Raw genomic sequence first — 23710 nt, forward strand, 5'->3', positions numbered from 1 at the left:
TGGTATTGACCACTCGTTTTCAATTCTATTAGTAGAATTTAAATGCCTAGTAGTAGAGATATTATTGAACGAAATTTAATACACGAAATCGAGTAGTCGAATTTAAAAAATCGGCCCCCAGGAGTGCACCCCGATTTTTTTTTTAATTCGTAATTCTCATTCCACAACTTTCATACCTAATCGTCTAAAATTCATAGGTTACTATAACAATGCCTAGCAAAACCGATTTCAATCAAGAAAACATAAAAATAACTTCGGTTTCTATGTCAATGACAGCCTAATTTCAGCCCACAGTGTGGCGTCAGTCCTCACAAATTGGTATTCAACCGTCCGCACCTCATTTTATCGGTAATATCGGTCAATATCGGCGGTTGAATTCGGCGAACCAAGTTGGTGTTTGCATCCGCACCTCCTGATTCGATTGGGCAATTTAATCAGATTGGCGAAAAATTTACTAGTCAGGATCTGGTCAGGATACGCCTTTAGCCCCCATTCCCACGGGCGCTTTTACAACGCGCGTTAAAAAAGCGTTTGAATGACACCAATAGATACATGTGTATTTATTCACACGACAGCGGTGGCGCTAAATAATGACCGTAGTTATGCAGAAAACGACCAACTCAATTTTTTTATCAATGCAGAAAGAGACCAAAGCTACTGAGTTAGGGTGTAAGTCACTTTGACAAATATAAAAAGTTGGTCGCTTTCTACAGAACTACGGTCTTTTATCACGCGTTGTTAGATTTTCGACTTACCTAAGCCTTGGTCATTAAATCGAATTTAGAGTGCGGACAGATTCAAGCGCTTTTTAACGCGCGTTGAAAAAGCTCTCGTGCGAATGGGGGCTTACGCTACGTCTTACGTAGGCGAACAACGCGCGAACGCGGCGCGGCGCGGCGCGGCGAAATCAATCCTTTGATGCCCATAGAAGTGTCCTACGTAAGCGATCTCGTTGCGAACGCGGTGCGGCGCGATTTGCACGCGAATGTCAGGCGGCGCGGCGCGGCGCGGCGCGGCGGCGGACGCTTTCGCCGCGCCGCGCCGCGCCGCGTTCGCGCGTTGTTCGCCTACGTAAGACGTAGCGTTAGAGTCCGTCGCTGCGACCGGCTGTAACGACCGATTTGTAAAAATGCATCGTTAAGCCCGCTCCACACTCGTGCGCGAATCGCGGCGCGAAGCCGAGTCTGCAGTCGATTTCGCATATCAGCGAACTAGACTCCACACTCGCGTTCGCGGCTTCGCCCGCGATTCACGCGCATAGTCTGGAGGGCGCTTTACATTAGGTCCGTGTTCTATGTATAAGCCCCTTTAGCAATCACCGCTACCTGATTGGCTACTAGGCTAATCAAATTCAAATTTTTCAGTTATGACATTTATAATGGGACCAACTTCGTAATCACTTAAGCTTTTTTGGCCGTTTCATACATTTCGATCGAGTGGATGTCGACGTTTTCTATGGGAAGGCCAATATTTTTTTTGGGATTTCGGGGTTGGTCCGATAGAAAAAGTTGTTCAGTATGACCCAGTATGACGGGCGTAAGCCATAATGCTATGTTGGGGGCTGCAATAGTGTCCTGGCTGCTCCTTCGTCGGATGCTATTGCAGCTTGTACGAAAGGCTTTATTAGTATATAGAATAAGTTAGTTGTAAGAATGTATAAATTTGTAGTTTTTTATGGAGCGACATGTTCACCTCAGTGACAAGCTCTAAAAATAAATAGAAAAAAAAAGTATGACGGGCGGCTATACTAATCTGTAGACACATATTATTAATCTGTGAGCTAGTTCAGCTAATATTTCACGTGCATCTGTTATTTGTGCACGCTTTTTGGAAATAATTATATCTCTGGCGTCAACAATCGGAATCTTTTTTTTGAGTTGAGGGATTGCGATGTTGAGGCTTGATTTTTGATCTGAAAGAAATTCAATCAAGATTAATTTTATCATGAGCAATCCAAGCTATAGTCCGTTTTTTTTAGCATTAGAAAGAACTTCGCAGAAGTAAGCTTCTGGTTCCAAATCCGGCACTTTCAGCGGTAATAATTTGAAGTAAATTATATGTATTGACCATGCTACATTAGATAATTCAATAATTATTAACAATTAAAGAGCCCGATAAAGACTGCACGCTTGCTTCTGTGGAGTTCTTTCTAATGCTAAAAAAAACAACTATATTCAATAGCAATACACAACAGTATAAGCAAGTTACCTTTTATTTTAATTCCGTCGTATTTGTATGATATCCTTTAAACTCTTGTCAATTAAAGGCATATCCAGATTAGTCAATTTTTCGCCAATCTGATTCAATTGCCCGATCGAATCAGGAGGTGCGGACGCAAATACCAATTTGGCTCACCGAATTCAACCACCGATAATGACCGATATTACCGATAAAATGAGGTGCGGACGCAAGAATACCAATTTGTGAGGTTAGTATTTTCGTTCTGGGGCATTTATTCAATTTCATCATCATCATCGTCATCTCAGCCATAAGACGTCCACTGCTGAACATAGGCCTCCCCCTTTTTTGGGGGGTGAATGCCATAATCGCCACGCTTGGCAGGCGGGTTGGCGATCGCAGTCGAGTACACCGAATTTGAGGGACGCTGCTGCCTGTCCACCGGTGGTCTTGGACGTGGTTTAAGGACATACCCGTTTATTCAATTAAGAGGGCTCTAATATCACCATAAATCTAAAATTGGAGATTGACGCCAATTTCATTACTGATCAAATCGACCGATTCGATCAGTCCCGAAGGAATAAGGAAGTCTTCGTTAAATAATACAAAAAGAGAGTGTGTAACTCAGAAACTTAGGTCAGATCCAACGGTCTACTTCTGTTAAAAACTATTAATAAGAATTCTCTGTAAAGGCTTCGTCACACAGGCGCGTTTTCCGGGCGGCGCGTGAGCGGGGCGCGCCGCGTAACTAAAGCCCCTCATTCACACTCCTACCTTGTCGTCCGCCTCGCAGGACTACGGTGTAAGATATAGCTCACACACCATCCTACTTTGTAGTCCGCCTCACAGGACTACGGAGCAAGAAATAGCTTACACACGGTACTAAGGGCCTACCGCGAACCACGTTGGACGTGCTAGGCAGCACCCCTGCCCTGTCACACTTACGTACGAATTTACACGCGCGACGGAGGGGCAACACCTCGAACGTGGTTCGCGGTAGGCCCTCTGTTCTGCCGTCCATCACCAGTACTATGGCATCCTACTTGAGTTTGTAGGACGGCTCGTAGTCCGCAACCCCCATACACGATCCTACCCAACGAGGCGGATTACGAGGCGAACTACAAGGTAGAGTGTGAATGGGGGGCTTAACAGACTATCGCACCGCACCCTGACCTTGGAGTGTCGCACTCATAAGTGAGAGCGAGAAACGTATATCTCTTTTCTTTGTTAGTAGAAAAAGGCGGCAAATTGGAAAAATGTAGGCGTGAAGGGATATCGTCCCATAGAAAATTTTAATTTCACGCCTTTTTTTACTGACAAGATTTGCTTGACCACCTATAGCTACTTTACATATAAAACGCTCACGCCCCGCTCGCGCGCCACCCGTAAAACGCGCCTGTGTGACGAAGACTTAATTATAGTTCGTCAAACATATGTATCTCTGGTCAAACCAATTTGACAGTCAGTAAGCCCCCATTCGCACGACAGCTTTTTCAACGCGCGTTAAAAAAGCGCTTGAATCTGGTCGCACTCTAAATTCGACTTAACGACCAAAGCTTAAAGTCTAAAATCCAACAACACTGAATAAAAGCGTCACCGTTGTCGTGTGAATACATAAATGGTTATCCATTTGTGTCATTCAAACGCTTTTTTTAACGCGCGTTGAAAAAGCTGTCGTGCGAACGGGGCCTAAGAACCAGGAAAACTATACTCATTTAAAGTAGCTAACACACTATCGCACCGCACCGCGACCCTGGTGCGTCGCACTCATGAATGAGAGCGAGAAACAGATATCTTTTTCTCGCCCTCACTTACCGGTGCGAAGGGTCGCGGTGCGTGCAAATTGCAGGCACCTTTCTCTGTCATTCTATTCTAATTATAGCTGGTTTGCAAATCTTATCAATAAAAAAAGGCGCGAAATTCAAATTTTCTATGGGAAGAGATCCCTACGCGCCTAAATTTTTCAAACTTGCCGCCTTTTTCTACTGACCAGATCTGCTTGACCAAGTATACATTTCATGGATCGAACAATTGTTTCCGTCTGGAAAGCCCCCTCCACACTCGTGCGCGAATTGCGGCGCGAAGCCGCGAACGCAAGTGTGGCGTCGATGTTCGCAGACAGCGAAATCGACTCCACACTCGCGTTCGCGGCTTCGCCCGCGATTCACGCGCATAGTCTGGAGCGGGCTGAAGAAAAATATATCTCTTTCTCGCTCTTACTTATGGGCGCGATGCACCAAGATCGCGGTGCGGTGCGATAATATGTTAGCTACTTAACCTTACCATTATCTGCTTATTTTTTGCGCATGGCAACATTACTGAATCGTAAACTTAAAAATCGTCGCCCCATCCCTAGAATATCACTCTATGTGTCAAATATTTATAGTCTGTGGTGTGGAGCGAAAAGTGGACGCCAATTATTGGGCTGTACATTCTTGGGTTGAGCAATCCCGGGTCGAACATTATCGGTACGGGCCAATAATATGCGACCAATATTCGGCGTCCACTAAATGGATTCGTATTATTGGGTCGTGTATTATTGGGTTGAGCGTTATCAGGGTGTACAAGCTCGGTCCGTGCCAATAATACGAAGCCACTCTTTGAACAGGGCAGTAGTGTACAACCCAATAATACGCATCCAAAAAAGTGGACGCCTATTATTGGGCTGTACATTATTTGGTCGTGTATTAACCGGACTCGTGCCAGTCGACTCAAACGTCAAACGCGTCAAACCAAGATTGCGTCTTTTTTCCGCGCTTATTTATTTGTATTTTTGTACCATAACCTGATAATTCAATATCAATCGAGCCATGTAATTCTCATTTGCCGGCTTTCATAAATTATTGTGTTTGATGAAAACATCTCAAGATGTCGGACAATGAAGAAAACCTTCATCGTTTAGAGGGCACGTCTGGCGATACTGTTGGCGGCTTAATCATCAAAAAGAAGGACCAACCAGCAGAATTCCAGTTTGCAAGGCCTTCGTTGCTAGGTCTAGATAAGCTAGCAGCAGCTAAACGCAAGCAAAACAGGCTAATATCCTTTCAACAAGATGAAAATGAAGAGGATGAGAAACCTGCTACTTCTGGTGTAAAAGAACGTAAATATAGGAAACATAATGAGGAAACTCCGACGTACACTGGTGGTATCTCGGAGGCGGCTGTTTTAAGGCAATTAGAACGAACTCAAAGGTAAATCACGTTTTTGTTTGTTTGCTTTGAGGTTATGTTGTTTGTTTTCGTGGTGCAATGCAATAGATTTTTGCGAAATCCTAGTTTTTTAATCTTTAATTTCGACTAAATAGATTTCTGTTAATCAGATATTATGATAGATTATAGTTTGCAGATTATTACAATACTCTTTATTGCACACCTCACATAGTTTACAAAAATATACAGTAACATAAACAAAAACAATTGGGTAGAAGTAATAACAGGCAGTCTTATCGCTTAAAAGCGATCTCTTCTAGACAACCTTTGGGTATTGGAGACAATAGAATTAGAATATACAATAAATGCATATAATTCCCTTTCAGAATTTTGCTAATTATACGTTTTTGAAGATTAAATATGAATTTCAAAGACATTCCATATTATTCAAAGGTTTAAAATTACCGATGTAAACTGTAATTTATTTATTACAGAAAAGAAAAAGAGTCAAAAGAGAAAGGAGTCCACAATTCCACTCAGGAGGAGAAAAAGTCTCGCTCAAAAGATGAAGATGATTTATACTACCGTCACCGTTATGACCGCCGCGACCGTGACAAAGGCGACAGAAGAGACAAAGATAGAGATAGAAGGAAAGACGACAGGCGAGACAGGGACAGAGATAGTGAGAGGAGAAACTATGATAGAAGTGACAGAAGTGATAGAAGTGACAGGAGGGATAGAGATAGTGAAAGGAGTAATAGAGATAGCTCTAGGAGGAGCTATTATGAGCCACGGTTCAAAGATGAACCTAGGACTCCAAAGTAAATATTTCAATTTTATATATGTATAACTATATTTTAATTATGACACAGGTAAAAATTTGATATAACCTTAATAAATAAAAAAGTGGAATAAATACAAAAATCTTCCATTCCATTGAATTATTTATCTTTTTTTTTCTCAAACAAATGGAAATGGAATTTGTCTTAGGATTTGGCCTAACTTGATTTAAAAAAAGATGACTGCAATTTACATTTTAGCAGTTTATTCAATCCCCATATGAACTTTTAATTAGAAATCATCATATTATTTTAGAAACCTAGAATCCATTTCCAGTTTTATCCATGTTTTATCAGACATTATAAAGTACATATTTGGAATTATTAATGTTTTTCCTGTAATATGCAACTCCTTAAATTTTCCCAATTTAATTTCAGCTTGAAAGTCCTGAAGCCCCCAGAAAGCACAGCCTGGGACGATGATGATGATGACAGGGCGCCACCGCGCAAATCCACTTGGGACTTCCCAACACCCAAGCCGAGAGACCTGGGTCCGAGTTCCGAGAGATCCCAGCGGAGGCCTTTGAGAGATTACAAGGGACGGCCTTATGAGAATACTCCTAGAGCTACTCCTCACAAGTAAGTACTTTTAAACTCGTTGCACCCAGTGTACATTAGGATGTACCTACACACAGTTTCAATGGAATGTCAACCTTAATTAAAAACTAAGTAGGTAGCATTTCATTTGTCTCGTATAATTTTCAACCCAATAAAAATACAAGATTCTAACTTTCTTGGCTATAATTTTATGTTGTGGGCGACATGAGGAGTATTTAATACAGAATTTTCACTGCCCAACAAAAGCAGGGACAAATAAAATTCATAATAATCATAAATCATGCTGTCCCTCCCAAATGCATGGTATATTCTCTTTCTTTCTTACTAAATAATGCCTTATGAGCTCAGCAAGCTCGGTTCTCCATACAAACGTAATTACGCTCTCATTTTAAAACGACTAGCTTAGATCTGAAACTATATACCTACAATAGGACAAGGTTTATGTATGCCTTTTATATAGTTTATGTAGCTTCGAAACCATAGTTAAAAATATACAGTGATATTAAGTTATTCATACAAAACTTGTTCTTGCTCTAATTCGTTTTTTTATAAACTGGAGCTATTAAATTGATCACAGGCATAGATTATAGATATAGATATAGATTCATTGCAATCCAACTCGTAGTTCTGTCTGTATATGTGTATGTATATGTATCTTATTTTATTTTTATTTGTATATTAAATTCTTATATAATTCTTATATTGAATAAGAAACTCCTGCTGACACGACATAAATTTATTAATTTCCGCTACCTAAAGGATGTCTGGAAGAGATCGCTTTTTAGCGATAAGACCGCCTGTTGTTTAACCTCTTCTTCCTGTATTATTTGTATTGTTTTCTGTAATGAGGTGTGCAATAAAGAGTATTTGCATTGTATTGTAGTTTTAAAATGAGAACGAAACTGCGTTTTATTTATTTATTTATTTTACTTTATTAGGTACACTAAACAGATATCGTACAATAAGTATCATGGGATGGGTACTTAATACAAATGCACATTATGGCGTTTGTATGGGCAGGTAAAATTCGGCCTTGCTGGGGATTCTTAACAGAGTTTGCGGTTGAGGAATTAATTCTCCTTTTCATTTTTATAGATGGGTGAGCTCTCGTCGCGGTATGGATGTTGATGACCCTGACTGGCAGGAGGCGGAGAAGAAACTCGACCGTGAATGGTACAACATGGGAGAAGGTATGATGCATTTCACTTAAGGCTCCGTCACACAGGCCCGTTTTGCGGGCGGCGCGCCGCTTTTACATATAAAACGCTCACCCCGCCCGGAAAACGCGCCTGTGTGACGGAACCTTTTTATTGAGATAAGTCTTAATGGTTTCCGGGAATGCTAAAAGAACCATTGCAGTATAGACTGCAGAAGATATGTAAAAAATTGTGTACCTAGTACATGCATAGTTACATACATAACTTCCTATAAAGTGTCATTCTATGGAACTTGCTAACTATGTAAACAAACCGCCATATTGGAACTGTCAAAAATGATGAATTTACTAGGGACTTTAGTTAGCAAGTTTTATAAGACTTAGTAGAAGCTAATTTATATTTTAATATTTAACTCCGGATTCCATAAATAACTATCCTTTGACTCAATTGCTAAGTCAAAGTTACCTCAAGAAATACTAAAAGTTTATACTTAGTTATGTTCTGTAAAATTCACATCACATGTAAGTATTTTACTTTTCTCATACTCTAAATGAATACTAGATAGTTTTAAATCAGATGAAAGCACTCATTTCATCCCTTGACTAACGAATCTACTGTTATTCTTGTTTGTTGACAGGCGAAACCGACGAATCCGACCCCTTCGCTGGCGCGAGCTCCGAATACATAGCCAAGAAAGAAGAGCAGATTGAAAAGAGACGCAATCGCAAAGTGTCCGCCCAACGGCAGCAGAGCGACAGAGACAACGAGCTGTGGGAGCGGAACAGAATGCTGACTAGTGGAGTTGTGCACGCTGTTAATGTTAACAGTGACATGGACGAGGTACGATCATTTACTGGGTCGATTTGACCCGGTACAGTCTCTAAGCCCGCTATATTCTTCATGTACCGGGTCAATTTGACCCAGTATACTGAAATTATTCCTCAACACGCCATATAAATACTACGTATTCCGTTATAGTACATACGTTACGATACAAGTGCGAAAAATAGGAAATTAGCAACGAGTGGCGATTAATTAAAACACGATCGAAGGGGGTGTTTAAAATCAACATGAGTTGCGTATTACCTATTCGCACAGGTATCGTACAACGTTTTACAGTACATATAATGGGCCTTTAAATTTTCGACATAATCACGTAATGTACCAATTATCGCACTAGGCCCACTTGCACTATCCCACTAACCTGGGGTTAAGTGTAGTAGAAGAGCCGGCCGCAAATTTTCTAACCGACTTGATACCACGATGAAATACACAATGGGAAACCATAAAAGTGATGCTAAGTCCGAATTCGATAGTCTGCCACGGCGGAACTTGCCGAAAGTACGAAAAAGAAGGCCACTTCCGGTGCGAAAAAAGGGGGCTGATTTAACCCATCTGATACCGAAATAATAGTTATGGCAGCAGTTAGAAATTTACATGTAGACACATAAAAGCGAAGTCTGCCAGTATTTTTTTTGCCGGAAGTGCTTGGCAGACGCTCTCAAAGGTGGCCAGCGGGACCCCTAATTTAACCCATCTGATACCACCATGAAACCAATTCCAGTCGGTAGGTATGAACCCTCATGTCAGGAATATATAAGTCTGCCAAGGCTTTTCCTGCCGAAACACCTTGGCAGACGAGATTATGTAAGCAAGGTCGGCATCGGTTACCCTACACTAACCCATCTGATACCACCATGAAACCAATTCCAGTCGGTAGGTACGAACCCCCATTTTAGGAATATATAAGTCTGCCAAGGTTTTTCCTGCCGAAACACCTTGGCAGACGAGATTATAAACAAGATGACCATCGGTTACCGTACACTAACCCATCTGATACCGCCATGAAACCAATTCCAGTCGGTAGGTATGAACCCTCATTTCAGGAATATATAAGTCTGCCAAGGCTTTTCCTGCCGTAACACCATGGCAGACGAGATTATGTAAGCAAGGTCGGCATCGGTTACCCTACACTAACCCATCTGATACCACCATGAAACCAATTCCAGTTGGTAGATATGAACCCCCATTTTAGAAATATATAAGTCTGCCAAGGTTTTTCCTGCCGAAACACCTTGGCAGACGAGATTATAAGCAAGATGACCATCGGTTACCGTACAGTAACCCATCTGATACCACCATGAAACCAATTCTAGTCGGTAGGTATGAACCCTCATTTCAGGAATTTATAAGTCTGCCAAGGCCTTTCCTGCCGAAACACCTTGACAGACGAGATTATGTAAGCAGCATCCACATACGAGGGATCCGTATTTTGGGATTATACAGATTACGGACATTATTAATAGCTGTAGGCTTATTTATTACTTTATGCTTATACATATTTGTATATTATTATGTTATTAATAAAATATATTTATAATTTATTAAACCTAAACTTAATACATTGGGAATTCATTACCTGCTTACGGCAGTAGTAGGGATAAGTGGGTCAGTTCTGGCTCACTGAGCCAGGCCAACAGTCCCTCCCCCTTTTTTCCCTTGTTGAGGCCCTGCAACCTTGCCTTGAACCCAAACTAATGTCATTGTAGCTCGAATCTAACCTAATCTATTTTTATTGCTTTTAGAATATTTCAATTATCTACTTTTGCAAAGTTAAAGGTTGAAATCTCTATTTCGCAAAATGGAATTTTAATGTGACTTTAATGTATGTGCAGTCTACTTAGTAATTGGGTTTAAAGATATAAAAACACACATTTATTTCCTATCCTAAGTATCCTATCCTAAGTTTATTCAAATAATATTCTGAACATATATAGTAATTAGACTGGTCATATTTTTCATAAAATCTATTTCGACTGGCAAAGCATATAACTTTTTGGCAACCGGGTTTTTTAACCTAATTAGATCCCGCTGAATCCGAATTTGCCGGTTGCTCGATCGAAATCTTGACCGGAAGTGAGATATTTGACATTAAAGGTCCCTTTTTTTCGTTTTTCGTAAATAACTCTTAAACGGTGGCACATAGCAAAAAATGTTCTATTACATAAGTAATATGCATAAAATTGCCTACAAGAAAGATTCAGTACAATTTTTCGCTAGGATCAATATTAAAAGAGATTTTAACGCGGGAAATTTAATTATAATCACTTCTAAGGTCCAGTTTTTTAGGTTTTCGTAAATAACTCATAAACGGTGGCCAATATCAAAAAATGTTGTTAGACGATAATAATCTACACAAAATTTTGAACAAAAAAGATTCAGTACACTTTTTGCAGGGATCAATATTTAAAAAGATAATAAAGAGGGAACGTTAATTATACTAAATTCTAAGGTTCCTTGTTTTTATTTTTTCGTAAATAATTTAAAAAGTATGACTCATAGAAAAAAAAATCTTATACATAAATTTTGTGTTTAAATCTTAATGCGGTTCACAGAATACATCTACTTACCAAGTTTCAACAGTTCTTATAGTTTCGGAAAAAAGTGGCTGTGACATACGGACGGACAGACAGACAGACATGACAAATCTATAAGGGTTCCGTTTTTTGCCATTTGGCTACGGAACCCTAAAAAGGAGATATTAATTCGGTTTTTTAATGTTTGATATCTCCGTCATTTTGGGATCGATATTGAAAAATATTTTTTTAGTTGAGTTGTAACTTGTAAGTATATACATACAGATTGGTTCCGTCTTTGTCAAAACCCAGTTCTGATGGTGAGATTTATGAGGAATCGAGGGCACTCTTCAAATCTTGTAAGGGTGGTTCACGTTTGTATGGGAAAAATTCAAACTCTAGCTAGAAGAAGCGGCACCCCCTCATTTTGTTACACTTATTATGTTGACAAAATACGCCAAGCATCTTGCAATCTTAACTACAAGGGGGTGCTCAAACACATTGAAATTTTTCAAATTGTATGAAATCAAAAAAATATATAAGTTACTATTTTTTTGATTTTTATGTAAGTAGTAGTTTTCACATTATTTGAAAGTGTGATTTAAAAGATATTATTTTGAAAGAAAATGTTTTTCTACTTCAAAACTTATACATCACATGTGCAAATAGTGTGAAACCAGATATTTTAAATAAAATTCTGAATCATAATTACTCTTTTTGTTGGGTTTCAAACAACATACAAAATTTCAACGTGGTTAAGCACCACCTTGTATACTATACAAGGTGGTGCTTAACCACGTTGAAATTAGTGTTGAGTCGCTCACTCGCGAGGCACCTCATTTGTACCACTCATTTTGTTAATTTGTCGCAGTACTTCATACCGCAAAAATGTCTTACTTCACTCCTCTATTCATTTTACTCATTTACTCGCGCGCATCACAAACACCTCTTGCCACACAAATCATTCACACACTTCAAATTTCAAAAAAACTCTTATCCTTTCAAATTCACTCGCGAACCTCAAAAACTCAACGCTCCTCACAACTTGCAAAAGAGTCCCTGGATGGCACGAGGCGCTAGGTGCTCGCCTGCTCGCCGACATACAAAATTCAAAATGTCTCAAATGAAGAAACGAGTAATGGCCCACACTGTCAACTGCCGAACTACAAACCTTATTGCAACGACAAAAGGTCCACCGAGAAATGCGTTGAGTTTGTACCATTCACTGCCTCGCTGTGACGTCAACACCTCAAAAATCCTTTCAAAATGAAACAATGAATTAGAAATACCCAAAGAGGGAGTAAGACAGACACGCGCCGTACTTCAATATCGCCTCGCGTCACCACCGAAAATACGTTAAAAATTAAACACGAAAGACAACAAGCGTAAGCGCTGCAAGCTTTCATACATCTTAAGCCTTTTTGATCCTAACTTACTTGACAAATGGCGCGAGAAATCAGTCACCAAAAGGAAGTTCGTCGTGTTGCTTCTCTGTTGCACTTGTAAATTTGTACGTAAGTGTGACAGGGAGGCAACATGACGAACATGGATCGCGGTACGCACTCTGTATACCAGACAGGCATTTACGAAGCTTGCTTATAAACAGTAATCCTTTAGTGACTAAAATATTATTGAAATATAATACTGTAGCGTACACAATATATGATCATTTCAATAAGTTTCAAGTTTATTAAATAAAAAGTAAGTATAATTTGCATAGGTAAAAGTTGGTTCAGAGGCTGTACAGCTCAGGTCAAAATTACACTCTTTAGAGCCTACTGTACCTCCCTTTATAGCTGCAGCCTGTGGGCTAATTATTCGCAAAGATCGATCAGCGCCCTACGGGTTCAGTTTAACAACGCCTTCAGGGTGCTGTTGCGTCTGCCACGCTTCTGCAGCGCGTCAGGCATGTTCGCGGACGCGCAGGTAGACAGCTTCTCTGCTAATAAGAAAGCGTGCCGCCGCGACGCGTCGCAGAGTGCTTGACAGTAGCAACAGTATCCTGAGTGTGATAGCGGGTAGGCTCGATAGTCGCTATATGCAGCACTGGTCGAACCTGCACCGTTCCTTAGCTCCCTATGATGAAATGTAGTAGGTAGATAGGTATCAAATAAATTAAGTACTAACATAGTCTAAATTACAAGCTCTGCATGTACATGTTTACTAACCTGTTATGGATTTCTGTGGTCCGAAATAAATGATTTTTATTTTATTTTTTTATTTAAAATAAACATGTAGATGTAAATTATAACGATTTGAATTTGCAATACTTTTTATTAACATTATTTGTAAACGACTTCGGACTGACAAATTATGATTGTGACATATTTTTATTTATTTTGTTCGTTCGTACGTCGCTGTAGCTAATTTTAGTTCTCTAATACCTAATACCTAGTGATAATTCTTATAATTATACCAAAATAACAAAATATGGACATCGTTTTCGCCATTAAATTTACCCGCGGATCTTCCTTGGTGCCTTTTGCATGAAAAAATGAAATGTAAATGTAGCCGGCGGCGGCCGGAGCGAATGGTGCTTTGTTTAATATCATATTGATGATATTACTGTTAAATTATCTGAAGTGGTAAGTTAGTCACTTCTATATAATAATGACTTGTGAAAATATTGAATTTGTTCTCCTTAGTTTGTTAAAAATGTGGTAGTTTTATGGTTATGAAATATATCACTACATATTATGAAACAAAGTCCCCCGCCGCGTCTGTCTGTATGTGTGTTTGTTTGTATGTTCGCGATAAACTCAAAAACGATTGGACGGATTTTCATGCGGTTTCCTTCCCATTGTATAGTCCGTTTTTTTAGCATTAGAAAGAACTTGCAAGAAGGTAAGCGATCTTAGCATGTCTTTTAATTGAAAAACGCTTTTCAAAATTCAAAAACTATTACTTATGAAAGCAGACGACACATCAAGATTGTTTACCTAATTTCTAATGCTAAAAAAAACGAAGTAAAGTTGAGACAAATTAAGAAACTTTTACACCAAGTTTCTTAATTTATCTCAACTATAATCTCAATTTATCAACATAATAAGTCTAACAAAATAAGGGGGTGCCCCTTAGGAAAAAAAAATGTTTTTTGAACCACCCTAACATATAGTGATACTGGTGTATTTTAAACAAACCAAGCATTTACATTCAGAATTGTGACATTTGATGAAGTGAAACTGCTGATGATGATCAGAATGGAACTCTTCAACGACGCATAGCTCATGTTTGGGGATGTGTCTTCGTTATGTTTGTTAAGCACGTTAGATTTTTAAGTCATATTTTCGTGAAGCTCAAGTTCTGATGATGGGATCCATAAGGAATCGAGGGAACTCTACAAATCTTAATGGCATTGTATAGTGACTCTTGTATTTTCATCAGGCAAACAAGGATTTACATTAAGAACAGTGGCATTTGATGAAGTGGTATTGCTGATGGTGATCAGAACGGAACTCCTCGACGACTTGTCTTTTTCTAATTGATTGTTAAGCAAGTTACCCCACTGGCAAAACAAGCAAGATTTTGAATTCGACTTCTACCTGAACCTGGACCCGGACGCGGACCCGGACTCGAGATCACGAATTCGGACACGGACCCGTTTTCTATTTGGTTGGTGTAAATGGAGTTGGTGAATTTTTTGATCAATTCGGGCGAAAACTGGAAGGTTAGGTATCATAAAATGTTCATGAAGAGAAATTGTAAGAGATGGTATCATTACCAACAACTGTGGAAAATACTGTTTAGTTACTCTTTATTTAAAAATAGCAAAATCAAATTGCATAATTTCATTCGTTTTCTCCACTGTACACAGAATAAGTAATGATATTTAGACTAGACAAAAAAATTCAAAATCGCTCTCCTTCTTGATGCGACTGGCAAATCATATTACTTTTTGGAAACCGGGTTTTTTAACCTAATTAGACCCCGCTGAATCCGATCCGGTTGCTCGATCGAAATCTTGACCGGAAGTGAGATATTTGACATTAAAGGTCCGTTTTTTTCGTTTTTCGTAAATAACTCTTAAACGGTGGTGTATAGCAAAAAATGTTCTATTACATAAGTAATATGCATAAAATTGCCTACAAGAAAGATTCAGTACAATTTTTCGCTAGGATCAATATTAAAAGAGATTTTAACGCGGGAAATTTAATTATAATCACTTCTAAGTTCCAGTTTTTTAGGTTTTCGTAAATAACTCATAAACGGTGGCCAATATCAAAAAATGTTGTTAGACGATAATAATCTACACAAAATTTTGAACAAAAAAGATTCAGTACACTTTTTGCAGGGATCAATATTTAAAAAGATAATAAAGAGGGAAAGTTAATTATACTAAATTCTAAGGTTCCTTGTTTTTATTTTTTCGTAAATAATTTAAAAAGTATGACTCATAGAAAAAAAAATCTTATACATAAATAATAAACGTAAAATTTCCTACAAGAAACATGCAGTACACTTTTCGCTAGGATCAATATTCAAAAAGACAAAGCAGCGGGTAAGTTAATTATAATCAATTTTAAAGTCCCTTTTTAGTTTTTTGTAAATAACTCGTAAACGGTGTCCCATAGCGAAATAGGTTTTTAAGAATAAATTATCTACATAAAATTTCCTCCAAAAAACATCTAGAACACTTTTCCCTAGGATCAATATTTCAAGCGATATTAAAGGAAGAAAGTTAATTACAATCAGTTCACAGGTCACTTTTTTTTAGTTTTTCGTAAATAACTCGTAAACGGTGGCCCGTTGCAAAACAATATTCTACATAAATATTAAACATAAAATTGTCCACAAAAAAGGTTCTGTACACTTTTTCGCTACGATCAATATTTAAAGAGGTATTAAAGGGGGTAAGTTAATTATAATCAATTTCCAGGTCCCTATTTTTAGGTTTACGTCTATATAGGTAAAGAACTATTTTATTTTATTTTATTTTCAAAATTTAGACCCAGTAGTTTCGGAGATAAAGGGGGGGGGGGGGTATTTTTTTGTATTTTAATGTTTTATTTTGGGGAAGGGGGCTTTATCTCCGATACTACTGGGTCTAAAATTTTGAAAAGATATACAGAATAGAATCTATAGATGACAGAAAAACCTATTAGAATTATGTAGTCAAGCGCGAGTCGGACATTACTTAGTTTTTGAACCGATCCCTACAGGTTTTTTAAAGGCAATTCACTCGCGTTTAACATATAAAATACACTGTTAAAAATTGGGTAATGTACGGAACCCTTGCAAGGCGAGTCCGACTCGCGCTTGGCCGGTTTTTATTCATTTTGAGGTACGGAACCCTAAAAAGAGAAAAGCGTTCCATATGTCTTTCGTAGAAATTTTTATATCGATTATTTATTTACAAGAACATTAAGAACTTATTTTGCTATGAGGCTTATTTTACGAGTCATTTGCGAAATCCTAAAAATAGGGACCTGGAAATTGATTATAATTAACTTACCCCCTTTAATATCTCTTTAAATATTGATCGTAGCGAAAAAGTGTACAGAACCTTTTTTGTGGACAATTTTATGTAGAATATTGTTTTGCAACGGGCCACCGTTTACGAGTTATTTACGAAAAACTAAAAAAAGTGACCTGTGAACTGATTGTAATTAACTTTCTTCCTTTAATATCGCTTGAAATATTGATCCTAGAGAAAAGTGTTCTAGATGTTTTTTGGAGGAAATTTTATGTAGATAATTTATTCTTAAAAACCTATTTCGCTATGGGACACCGTTTACGAGTTATTTACAAAAAACTAAAAAGGGACTTTAAAATTGATTATAATTAACTTACCCGCTGCTTTGTCTTTTTAAATATTGATCCTAGCGAAAAGTGTTCTGCATGTTTCTTGTAGGAAATTTTACGTTTATTATTTATGTATAAGTTTTTATTTTGCTATGAGTCATACTTTTCAAATTATTAACGAAAAAATAAAAACAAGGAACCTTAGAATTTATTATAATTAACTTTCCCTCTTTATTATCTTTTTAAATATTGATCCCTGCGAAAAGTATACTGAATCTTTTTTGTTCAAAATTTTGTGTAGATTATTAACGTCTAACAACATTTTTTGATATTGGCCACCGTTTATGAGTTATTTACGAAAACCTAAAAAACGGGACCTTAGAAGTGATTATAATTAAATTTCCCGCGTTAAAATCTCTTTGAATATTGATCCTAGCGAAAAATTGTACTGAATCTTTCTTGTAGGCAATTTTATGCAGAATACTTATGTTATAGAACATTTTTTGCTATGTGCCACCGTTTAAGAGTTATTTACGAAAAACGAAAAAAAGGGACCTTTAATGTCAAATATCTCACTTCCGGTCAAGATTTCGATCGAGCAACCGGCAAATTCGGATTCAGCGGGATCTAATTAGGTTAAAAAACCCGGTTGCCAAAAAGTTATATGCTTTGCCAGTCGAAATAGATTTTATGAAAAATATGACCAGTCTAATTACTATATATGTTCAGAATATTATTTGAATAAACATAGGATAGGATACTTAGGATAGGAAATAAATGTGTGTTTTTATATCTTTAAACCCAATTACTAAGTAGACTGCACATACATTAAAGTCACATTAAAATTCCATTTTGCGAAATAGAGATTTCAACCTTTAACTTTGCAAAAGTAGATAATTGAAATATTCTAAAAGCAATAAAAATAGATTAGGTTAGATTCGAGCTACAATGACATTAGTTTGGGTTCAAGGCAAGGTTGCAGGGCCTCAACAAGGGAAAAAAGGGGGAGGGACTGTTGGCCTGGCTCAGTGAGCCAGAACTGACCCACTTATCCCTACTACTGCCGTAAGCAGGTAATGAATTCCCAATGTATTAAGTTTAGGTTTAATAAATTATAAATATATTTTATTAATAACATAATAATATACAAATATGTATAAGCATAAAGTAATAAATAAGCCTACAGCTATTAATAATGTCCGTAATCTGTATAATCCCAAAATACGGATCCCTCGTATGTGGATGCTGCTTACATAATCTCGTCTGTCAAGGTGTTTCGGCAGGAAAGGCCTTGGCAGACTTATAAATTCCTGAAATGAGGGTTCATACCTACCGACTAGAATTGGTTTCATGGTGGTATCAGATGGGTTACTGTACGGTAACCGATGGTCATCTTGCTTATAATCTCGTCTGCCAAGGTGTTTCGGCAGGAAAAACCTTGGCAGACTTATATATTTCTAAAATGGGGGTTCATATCTACCAACTGGAATTGGTTTCATGGTGGTATCAGATGGGTTAGTGTAGGGTAACCGATGCCGACCTTGCTTACATAATCTCGTCTGCCATGGTGTTACGGCAGGAAAAGCCTTGGCAGACTTATATATTCCTGAAATGAGGGTTCATACCTACCGACTGGAATTGGTTTCATGGCGGTATCAGATGGGTTAGTGTACGGTAACCGATGGTCATCTTGTTTATAATCTCGTCTGCCAAGGTGTTTCGGCAGGAAAAACCTTGGCAGACTTATATATTCCTAAAATGGGGGTTCGTACCTACCGACTGGAATTGGTTTCATGGTGGTATCAGATGGGTTAGTGTAGGGTAACCGATGCCGACCTTGCTTACATAATCTCGTCTGCCAAGGTGTTTCGGCAGGAAAAGCCTTGGCAGACTTATATATTCCTGACATGAGGGTTCATACCTACCGACTGGAATTGGTTTCATGGTGGTATCAGATGGGTTAAATTAGGGGTCCCGCTGGCCACCTTTGAGAGCGTCTGCCAAGCACTTCCGGCAAAAAAAATACTGGCAGACTTCGCTTTTATGTGTCTACATGTAAATTTCTAACTGCTGCCATAACTATTATTTCGGTATCAGATGGGTTAAATCAGCCCCCTTTTTTCGCACCGGAAGTGGCCTTCTTTTTCGTACTTTCGGCAAGTTCCGCCGTGGCAGACTATCGAATTCGGACTTAGCATCACTTTTATGGTTTCCCATTGTGTATTTCATCGTGGTATCAAGTCGGTTAGAAAATTTGCGGCCGGCTCTTCTACTAGTGGTTAAACCTAATAACCTAATGTAAAATAGTACTGGTAACCATGGTAACTCCAGGTTTAACCGGTTATCCCCGGGTTAGTAGAATGGTGCAAATGGGCCCTAGTGGGGTAAAGTAGCACCATATATACAGTCGACGTCAAAGACATTTCTTTTGCACCTTACTCCCTTGTAATAAGGCGAAAAACGTAATTTCTGTAAATTTATTTATTTGTTTACAGGAAAGCGTAGACCGAGTACATCTGCTTGTTCACAACATCGTGCCTCCCTTCCTTGACGGTCGCATCGTCTTCACAAAGCAGCCAGAACCTGTCATACCGGTGAGTATTGCCTCATACTTGTCCCACCAAAAGCGAGTAAGCGATTAACTATCGGCGATTTTCTCGCCCAAGAAACGAACAAAAGATTAGGATCCTGTGTTAGTAAAAGAGACACATATATTAATAGTTCATCGCTGGCTGTTCACACTGCCGGCGACAACACTCGCTCAACTAGTTTGTCGCCGCGATAAGAGAATACTAGCTCAGCGGTACTAGCTCGGCGATGCTCGCTCGAACCACAAAATAGATAAGTACAGAAGTCAATCACATGTATGTACTTTACTTTTCATACCTACGCTCGGCGGTCGCTCTAGGGTTGCGATTGTTGCGAACTATGACTTATGCACAAAAAACTATCGTGGTAGGCACTCGTATCTATCATATCGTATCTCGTATTTAGTTGTTTGATTTATTGTTGAGGATGAAACGGGAAGAATGGAAATATAGATTAATAATAACATTAATAACTCAAATAGGAATTTTAATTTTAATGTCATTGTTATATTACAAATTTGCCACAGAAACTATCTTGCGATGATTCCGAGATTGGCGAAATACACGATTATTATATTTTTAAGTGTAATAAATTCGCATTCTCATGTACAATGTAATAAATTCGCATACGCATTCTCTCTGAAACCACTGGTAGCTTAAAAAACGACAATTCACCGTTTAATGTTGAATTTAAACAACCGTCCACTGTACAGTTATAATAACTTTTTGTTTTGTTTCTCCATTATTGCACAAAAAAGTTCACAGACGCGTGTCTCAAGCGGATGGTACTCGCGCTCGCACTGGTCCCAACTGGTCCGAGATATCGTGTCCGTGAGCAGTGTCTATGTGTGCGTTGCTCGAGCGCGCTTTGTATGTAGGTTGATTTCTGTACCTATCTGTTTTGTGCTCGAACACTCGCCAATAGCCGAGCGACAAAACTATTGGAGCTAACACTCGCTTCTCGCCGCTCGCCCACTCGTTTCTAGTTTATCGTTCTACTCGCTTATCGTCGGCGGTGGGACAAGTCACCATCAGCATCAAACAGTTTAGCCGAAGTGGCCAAACATATCGAAACCTTCGAACAACACCGGCTTCCGACACGTCGGAAGGGAGGAGCCCAAGTGATATCTTACCGTACATATCATTCTGCCATTTTTTGCGTGCACACATTCACACTTCTCACTCACTACGTACAAAATCCAATCTGTAATGACGACACAAATACACACATCAAAGACTACTCTAATCTTGCACACCGCGATCTGTTTTTGTGTACGGGCGAGTACGCACCGCGCTATAGTTGTGCGCATGCCCAATTGGTCATGTGCTTCGGCAGAGGGGAAATAGTGCCAATGCCGACTCCCTTCCCGGTGTTGCTCGGAGATCGATCGATTATGTTTGTTCGCGATTACCTACTAAACGGATTTTCATGCGGTTTTCACCTATCAATAGAGTGACTCTTGAGTAAGGTTTAGGTGTATAATTTGTCAACCCGTGCGAAGCCGGGACGGGTCACTTATACATAGTATCATAAATAACTTTATTTTATAACCCATTTGCAGGTGAAAGATCCTACGTCTGACATGGCGCTGAACGCGCGCAAAGGCTCGGCGCTGGTGAAGGCTTTTAGGCTGGAAAAAGAAAGGCGGAAGGCTCAAAAGAAGCACTGGAAACTCGAGGGCACTAAACTCGGTAAGTTTAATATTTCACGTTTAAACACCTTTTTGCAATTTTGCAACTCGGACTTTACAAGATATTTGGAAAGTAATTTCGTAATAGTATTTTCTGAACCAAAATAAATCGTTTTGGTTCAGAAAATACTATCAAATAAAATCAAAAACGCGATCCTATTACTAAGACTCCGCTGTCCGTCTGTCCGTTTGTCTGTCCGTCTGTCTGTCAGTTGAAATTTTCACAGTTGATGTATTTCTGTTGCCGCTATAACAAAATATAATAAATATTTAAGTGGGGCTCCCATACAACAAACGTGATTTGTTTGTCGTTTTTTTTTGCGAAATGGTACGGAGCCCTTCGTGCGCGAGTCTGACTCGCACTTGGCCGGTTTTAACAGTGGTTTGTTGTGCAATGAGTGAGACGTATATAGGATCTAAGTACACACTCTAAACTTAAGTTTCTCGGGCTCTTGTGTAGGAAAAATTAATTAATCGGTACAGTTTAACAATAATACATTTTGTTTACAGGAAACATCATGGGAATACAAAAGAAAGAAGACGAACCCGAGGACGGGCCTACGAAGGAGGCCTATAAGTACGCCGAACATGTGGACAGCGGTAAGACTTTCTACTTTTTTCTTTTTTAATGTTTGTGCTTCAAACATACATAAAATACATACTTAATAGTCGTTTATGTGACTGTGCATAATGAAAGGCATTAAAACTCGAGTCTGGGTTTATGAAACGAACCCACTGAGTTTCATAATAGTATCACACGAGTGAATCAGTCGAAACCCTGAAAGGGATTCGGAAACAGTGGTAGCACCCCTAGAGACTTTTGTTCAGGACTCTGAAATCTATAACATATCAAAATCTCAAGATATTTAACTGAAACCACATTTTCCATACTGTCCGGGGACCTTTACTTTATAACACATTTATAGACGGGTCTATCTCGAATTTATTTTATTACCTTTATTTACATGTGTTTTAGTTAGCCGCGACCACGACCAGTGAAACCTGTGTCGAAATGTCGGTAGCTAAAAGTTAATAAAACAAATTCGCTAAAGACCCATCTATAAATGTGAGTTTAGTATGTGTTCAAAACGCGAAAGTTTTAAATTTTATATAAATTTACTTATTTCAGAAACTAAAGACGCTAAAGAGCCGGAATCCAAGTCTTCATTCGTTAGGAACAAGACGATACAGGAGCAAAGAAGATTCCTACCAGTATTTGCCGTGAGAGAGGAGTTGATGCAAGTCATACGTGAGAACAACGTAGTTATCATAGTTGGTAAGATTCAATCAGTAAATTTTAAAGTAAAGACGCTAAAGAGCCGGAATCCAAGTCTTCATTCGTTAGGAACAAGACGATACAGGAGCAAAGAAGATTTCTACCAGTGTTACCACCACCTGAGGCCCGTTGCACCATTCTACTAACCCGGGGATAACCGGTTAAACCTGGAGTTACCATGGTTACCAGTACGATTTGACATTAGGTTATTAGGTTTAAGCGCTTAAACCTAATAACCGGGGGTTAGTAGGAAGGTGCAAGTGGGTTAAAGGGTGTATGCTGTCAAAATCGTTGCAGACTTTTCTTGGTCTAACTGTAGTATAGTTTTGTAGTCTAGTAATATTTGCAGAAAACTATTACCTAACTTCTAAGTCAAGACATACATTGTGAGTTACTGCATGCATTCGGAATACCAAGGGTGTATTGTATTCCATCTGTCCAATATCTTGGTCCAATGTGTATTGCGTCTCACATTTTGCTTAATGAGAGAGTTAGGACGCATTGACATTGGACAAAGAAATTGCACATAAGTGGAATACCACCCTAACTGGCGCAGATGCGTGCAACCAGGCATGGCTCACTCCGCGATTTCGTGGCTTTGCTACAGGTAGCTAAAAGTACATCCGTTCCACCCCAAGTTTGGGGAAAGCCATAAGCCACGCGTGGCGCTGTCGCCACCTAGCGGCCATATCTGTGCTGATCGTAACAGACGCGTTTTGTTAGAGAGTGAGTCTTCTGTACCTAGTACTATTATTTATTCTGCGGTGCAACTGGCTTTACCTACTATGGCACTCGCGTGCATACGCCCGCTCCGTGATCGCCAGCTGGACGCTCTTAAAACAAAATATTGTTGTATAAATTAAATGCCCTATCTAAAGCGCTCATTTTCAAATCTGTTCAGGTGAAACCGGCAGCGGCAAAACAACCCAACTGACCCAGTACCTCCACGAAGAGGGGTACAGTCGTCTCGGCATGATCGGGTGCACGCAACCCCGCAGAGTCGCCGCCATGTCTGTCGCTAAACGAGTCTCTGACGAGATGAACACCAAGCTGGGTAAGTTACCTACTCTTTCTCTCTCTCTCTCTCGACCCAACTATCCCAATACCTCCACGAAGAAGGGTTCAGTCTTCTCGGCATGATCGGGTGCACGCAACCCCGCAGAGTCGCCGCCATGT

General features: G+C 39.1%; 1 protein-coding gene across 1 annotated transcript; it reads left to right on the forward strand.

Moving 5' to 3' along the window:
- Positions 1-5046: 5046 nt before the first annotated feature.
- Positions 5047-23674, forward strand: LOC134668680 (pre-mRNA-splicing factor ATP-dependent RNA helicase PRP16-like). The gene is made up of 10 exons (XM_063526121.1): positions 5047-5369; positions 5822-6148; positions 6545-6745; positions 7820-7914; positions 8519-8721; positions 19475-19573; positions 21130-21259; positions 21769-21858; positions 22388-22534; positions 23436-23674. The coding sequence occupies exons 1-10, from the start codon at positions 5047-5049 to the stop codon at positions 23672-23674; spliced, it is 1854 nt and encodes a 617-aa protein (XP_063382191.1).
- Positions 23675-23710: the final 36 nt, after the last annotated feature.

This window comes from Cydia fagiglandana, chromosome 11 (assembly GCF_963556715.1).
Source record: "Cydia fagiglandana chromosome 11, ilCydFagi1.1, whole genome shotgun sequence".
Classification (NCBI taxonomy): domain Eukaryota; kingdom Metazoa; phylum Arthropoda; class Insecta; order Lepidoptera; family Tortricidae; genus Cydia; species Cydia fagiglandana.

What these genes read in the sequence shown, in the direction of transcription:
- LOC134668680 (XM_063526121.1), top strand. Translation starts at nt 5,047, where the DNA reads ATGTCGGACAATGAAGAAAACCTTCATCGTTTAGAGGGCACGTCTGGC. An exon ending in GATGAACCTAGGACTCCAAA is followed by an intron (nt 6,149 to 6,544) that starts GTAAATATTTCA and finishes ATTTAATTTCAG; the next exon opens with CTTGAAAGTCCTGAAGCCCC. An exon ending in ACTCGAGGGCACTAAACTCG is followed by an intron (nt 21,260 to 21,768) that starts GTAAGTTTAATA and finishes TTTTGTTTACAG; the next exon opens with GAAACATCATGGGAATACAA.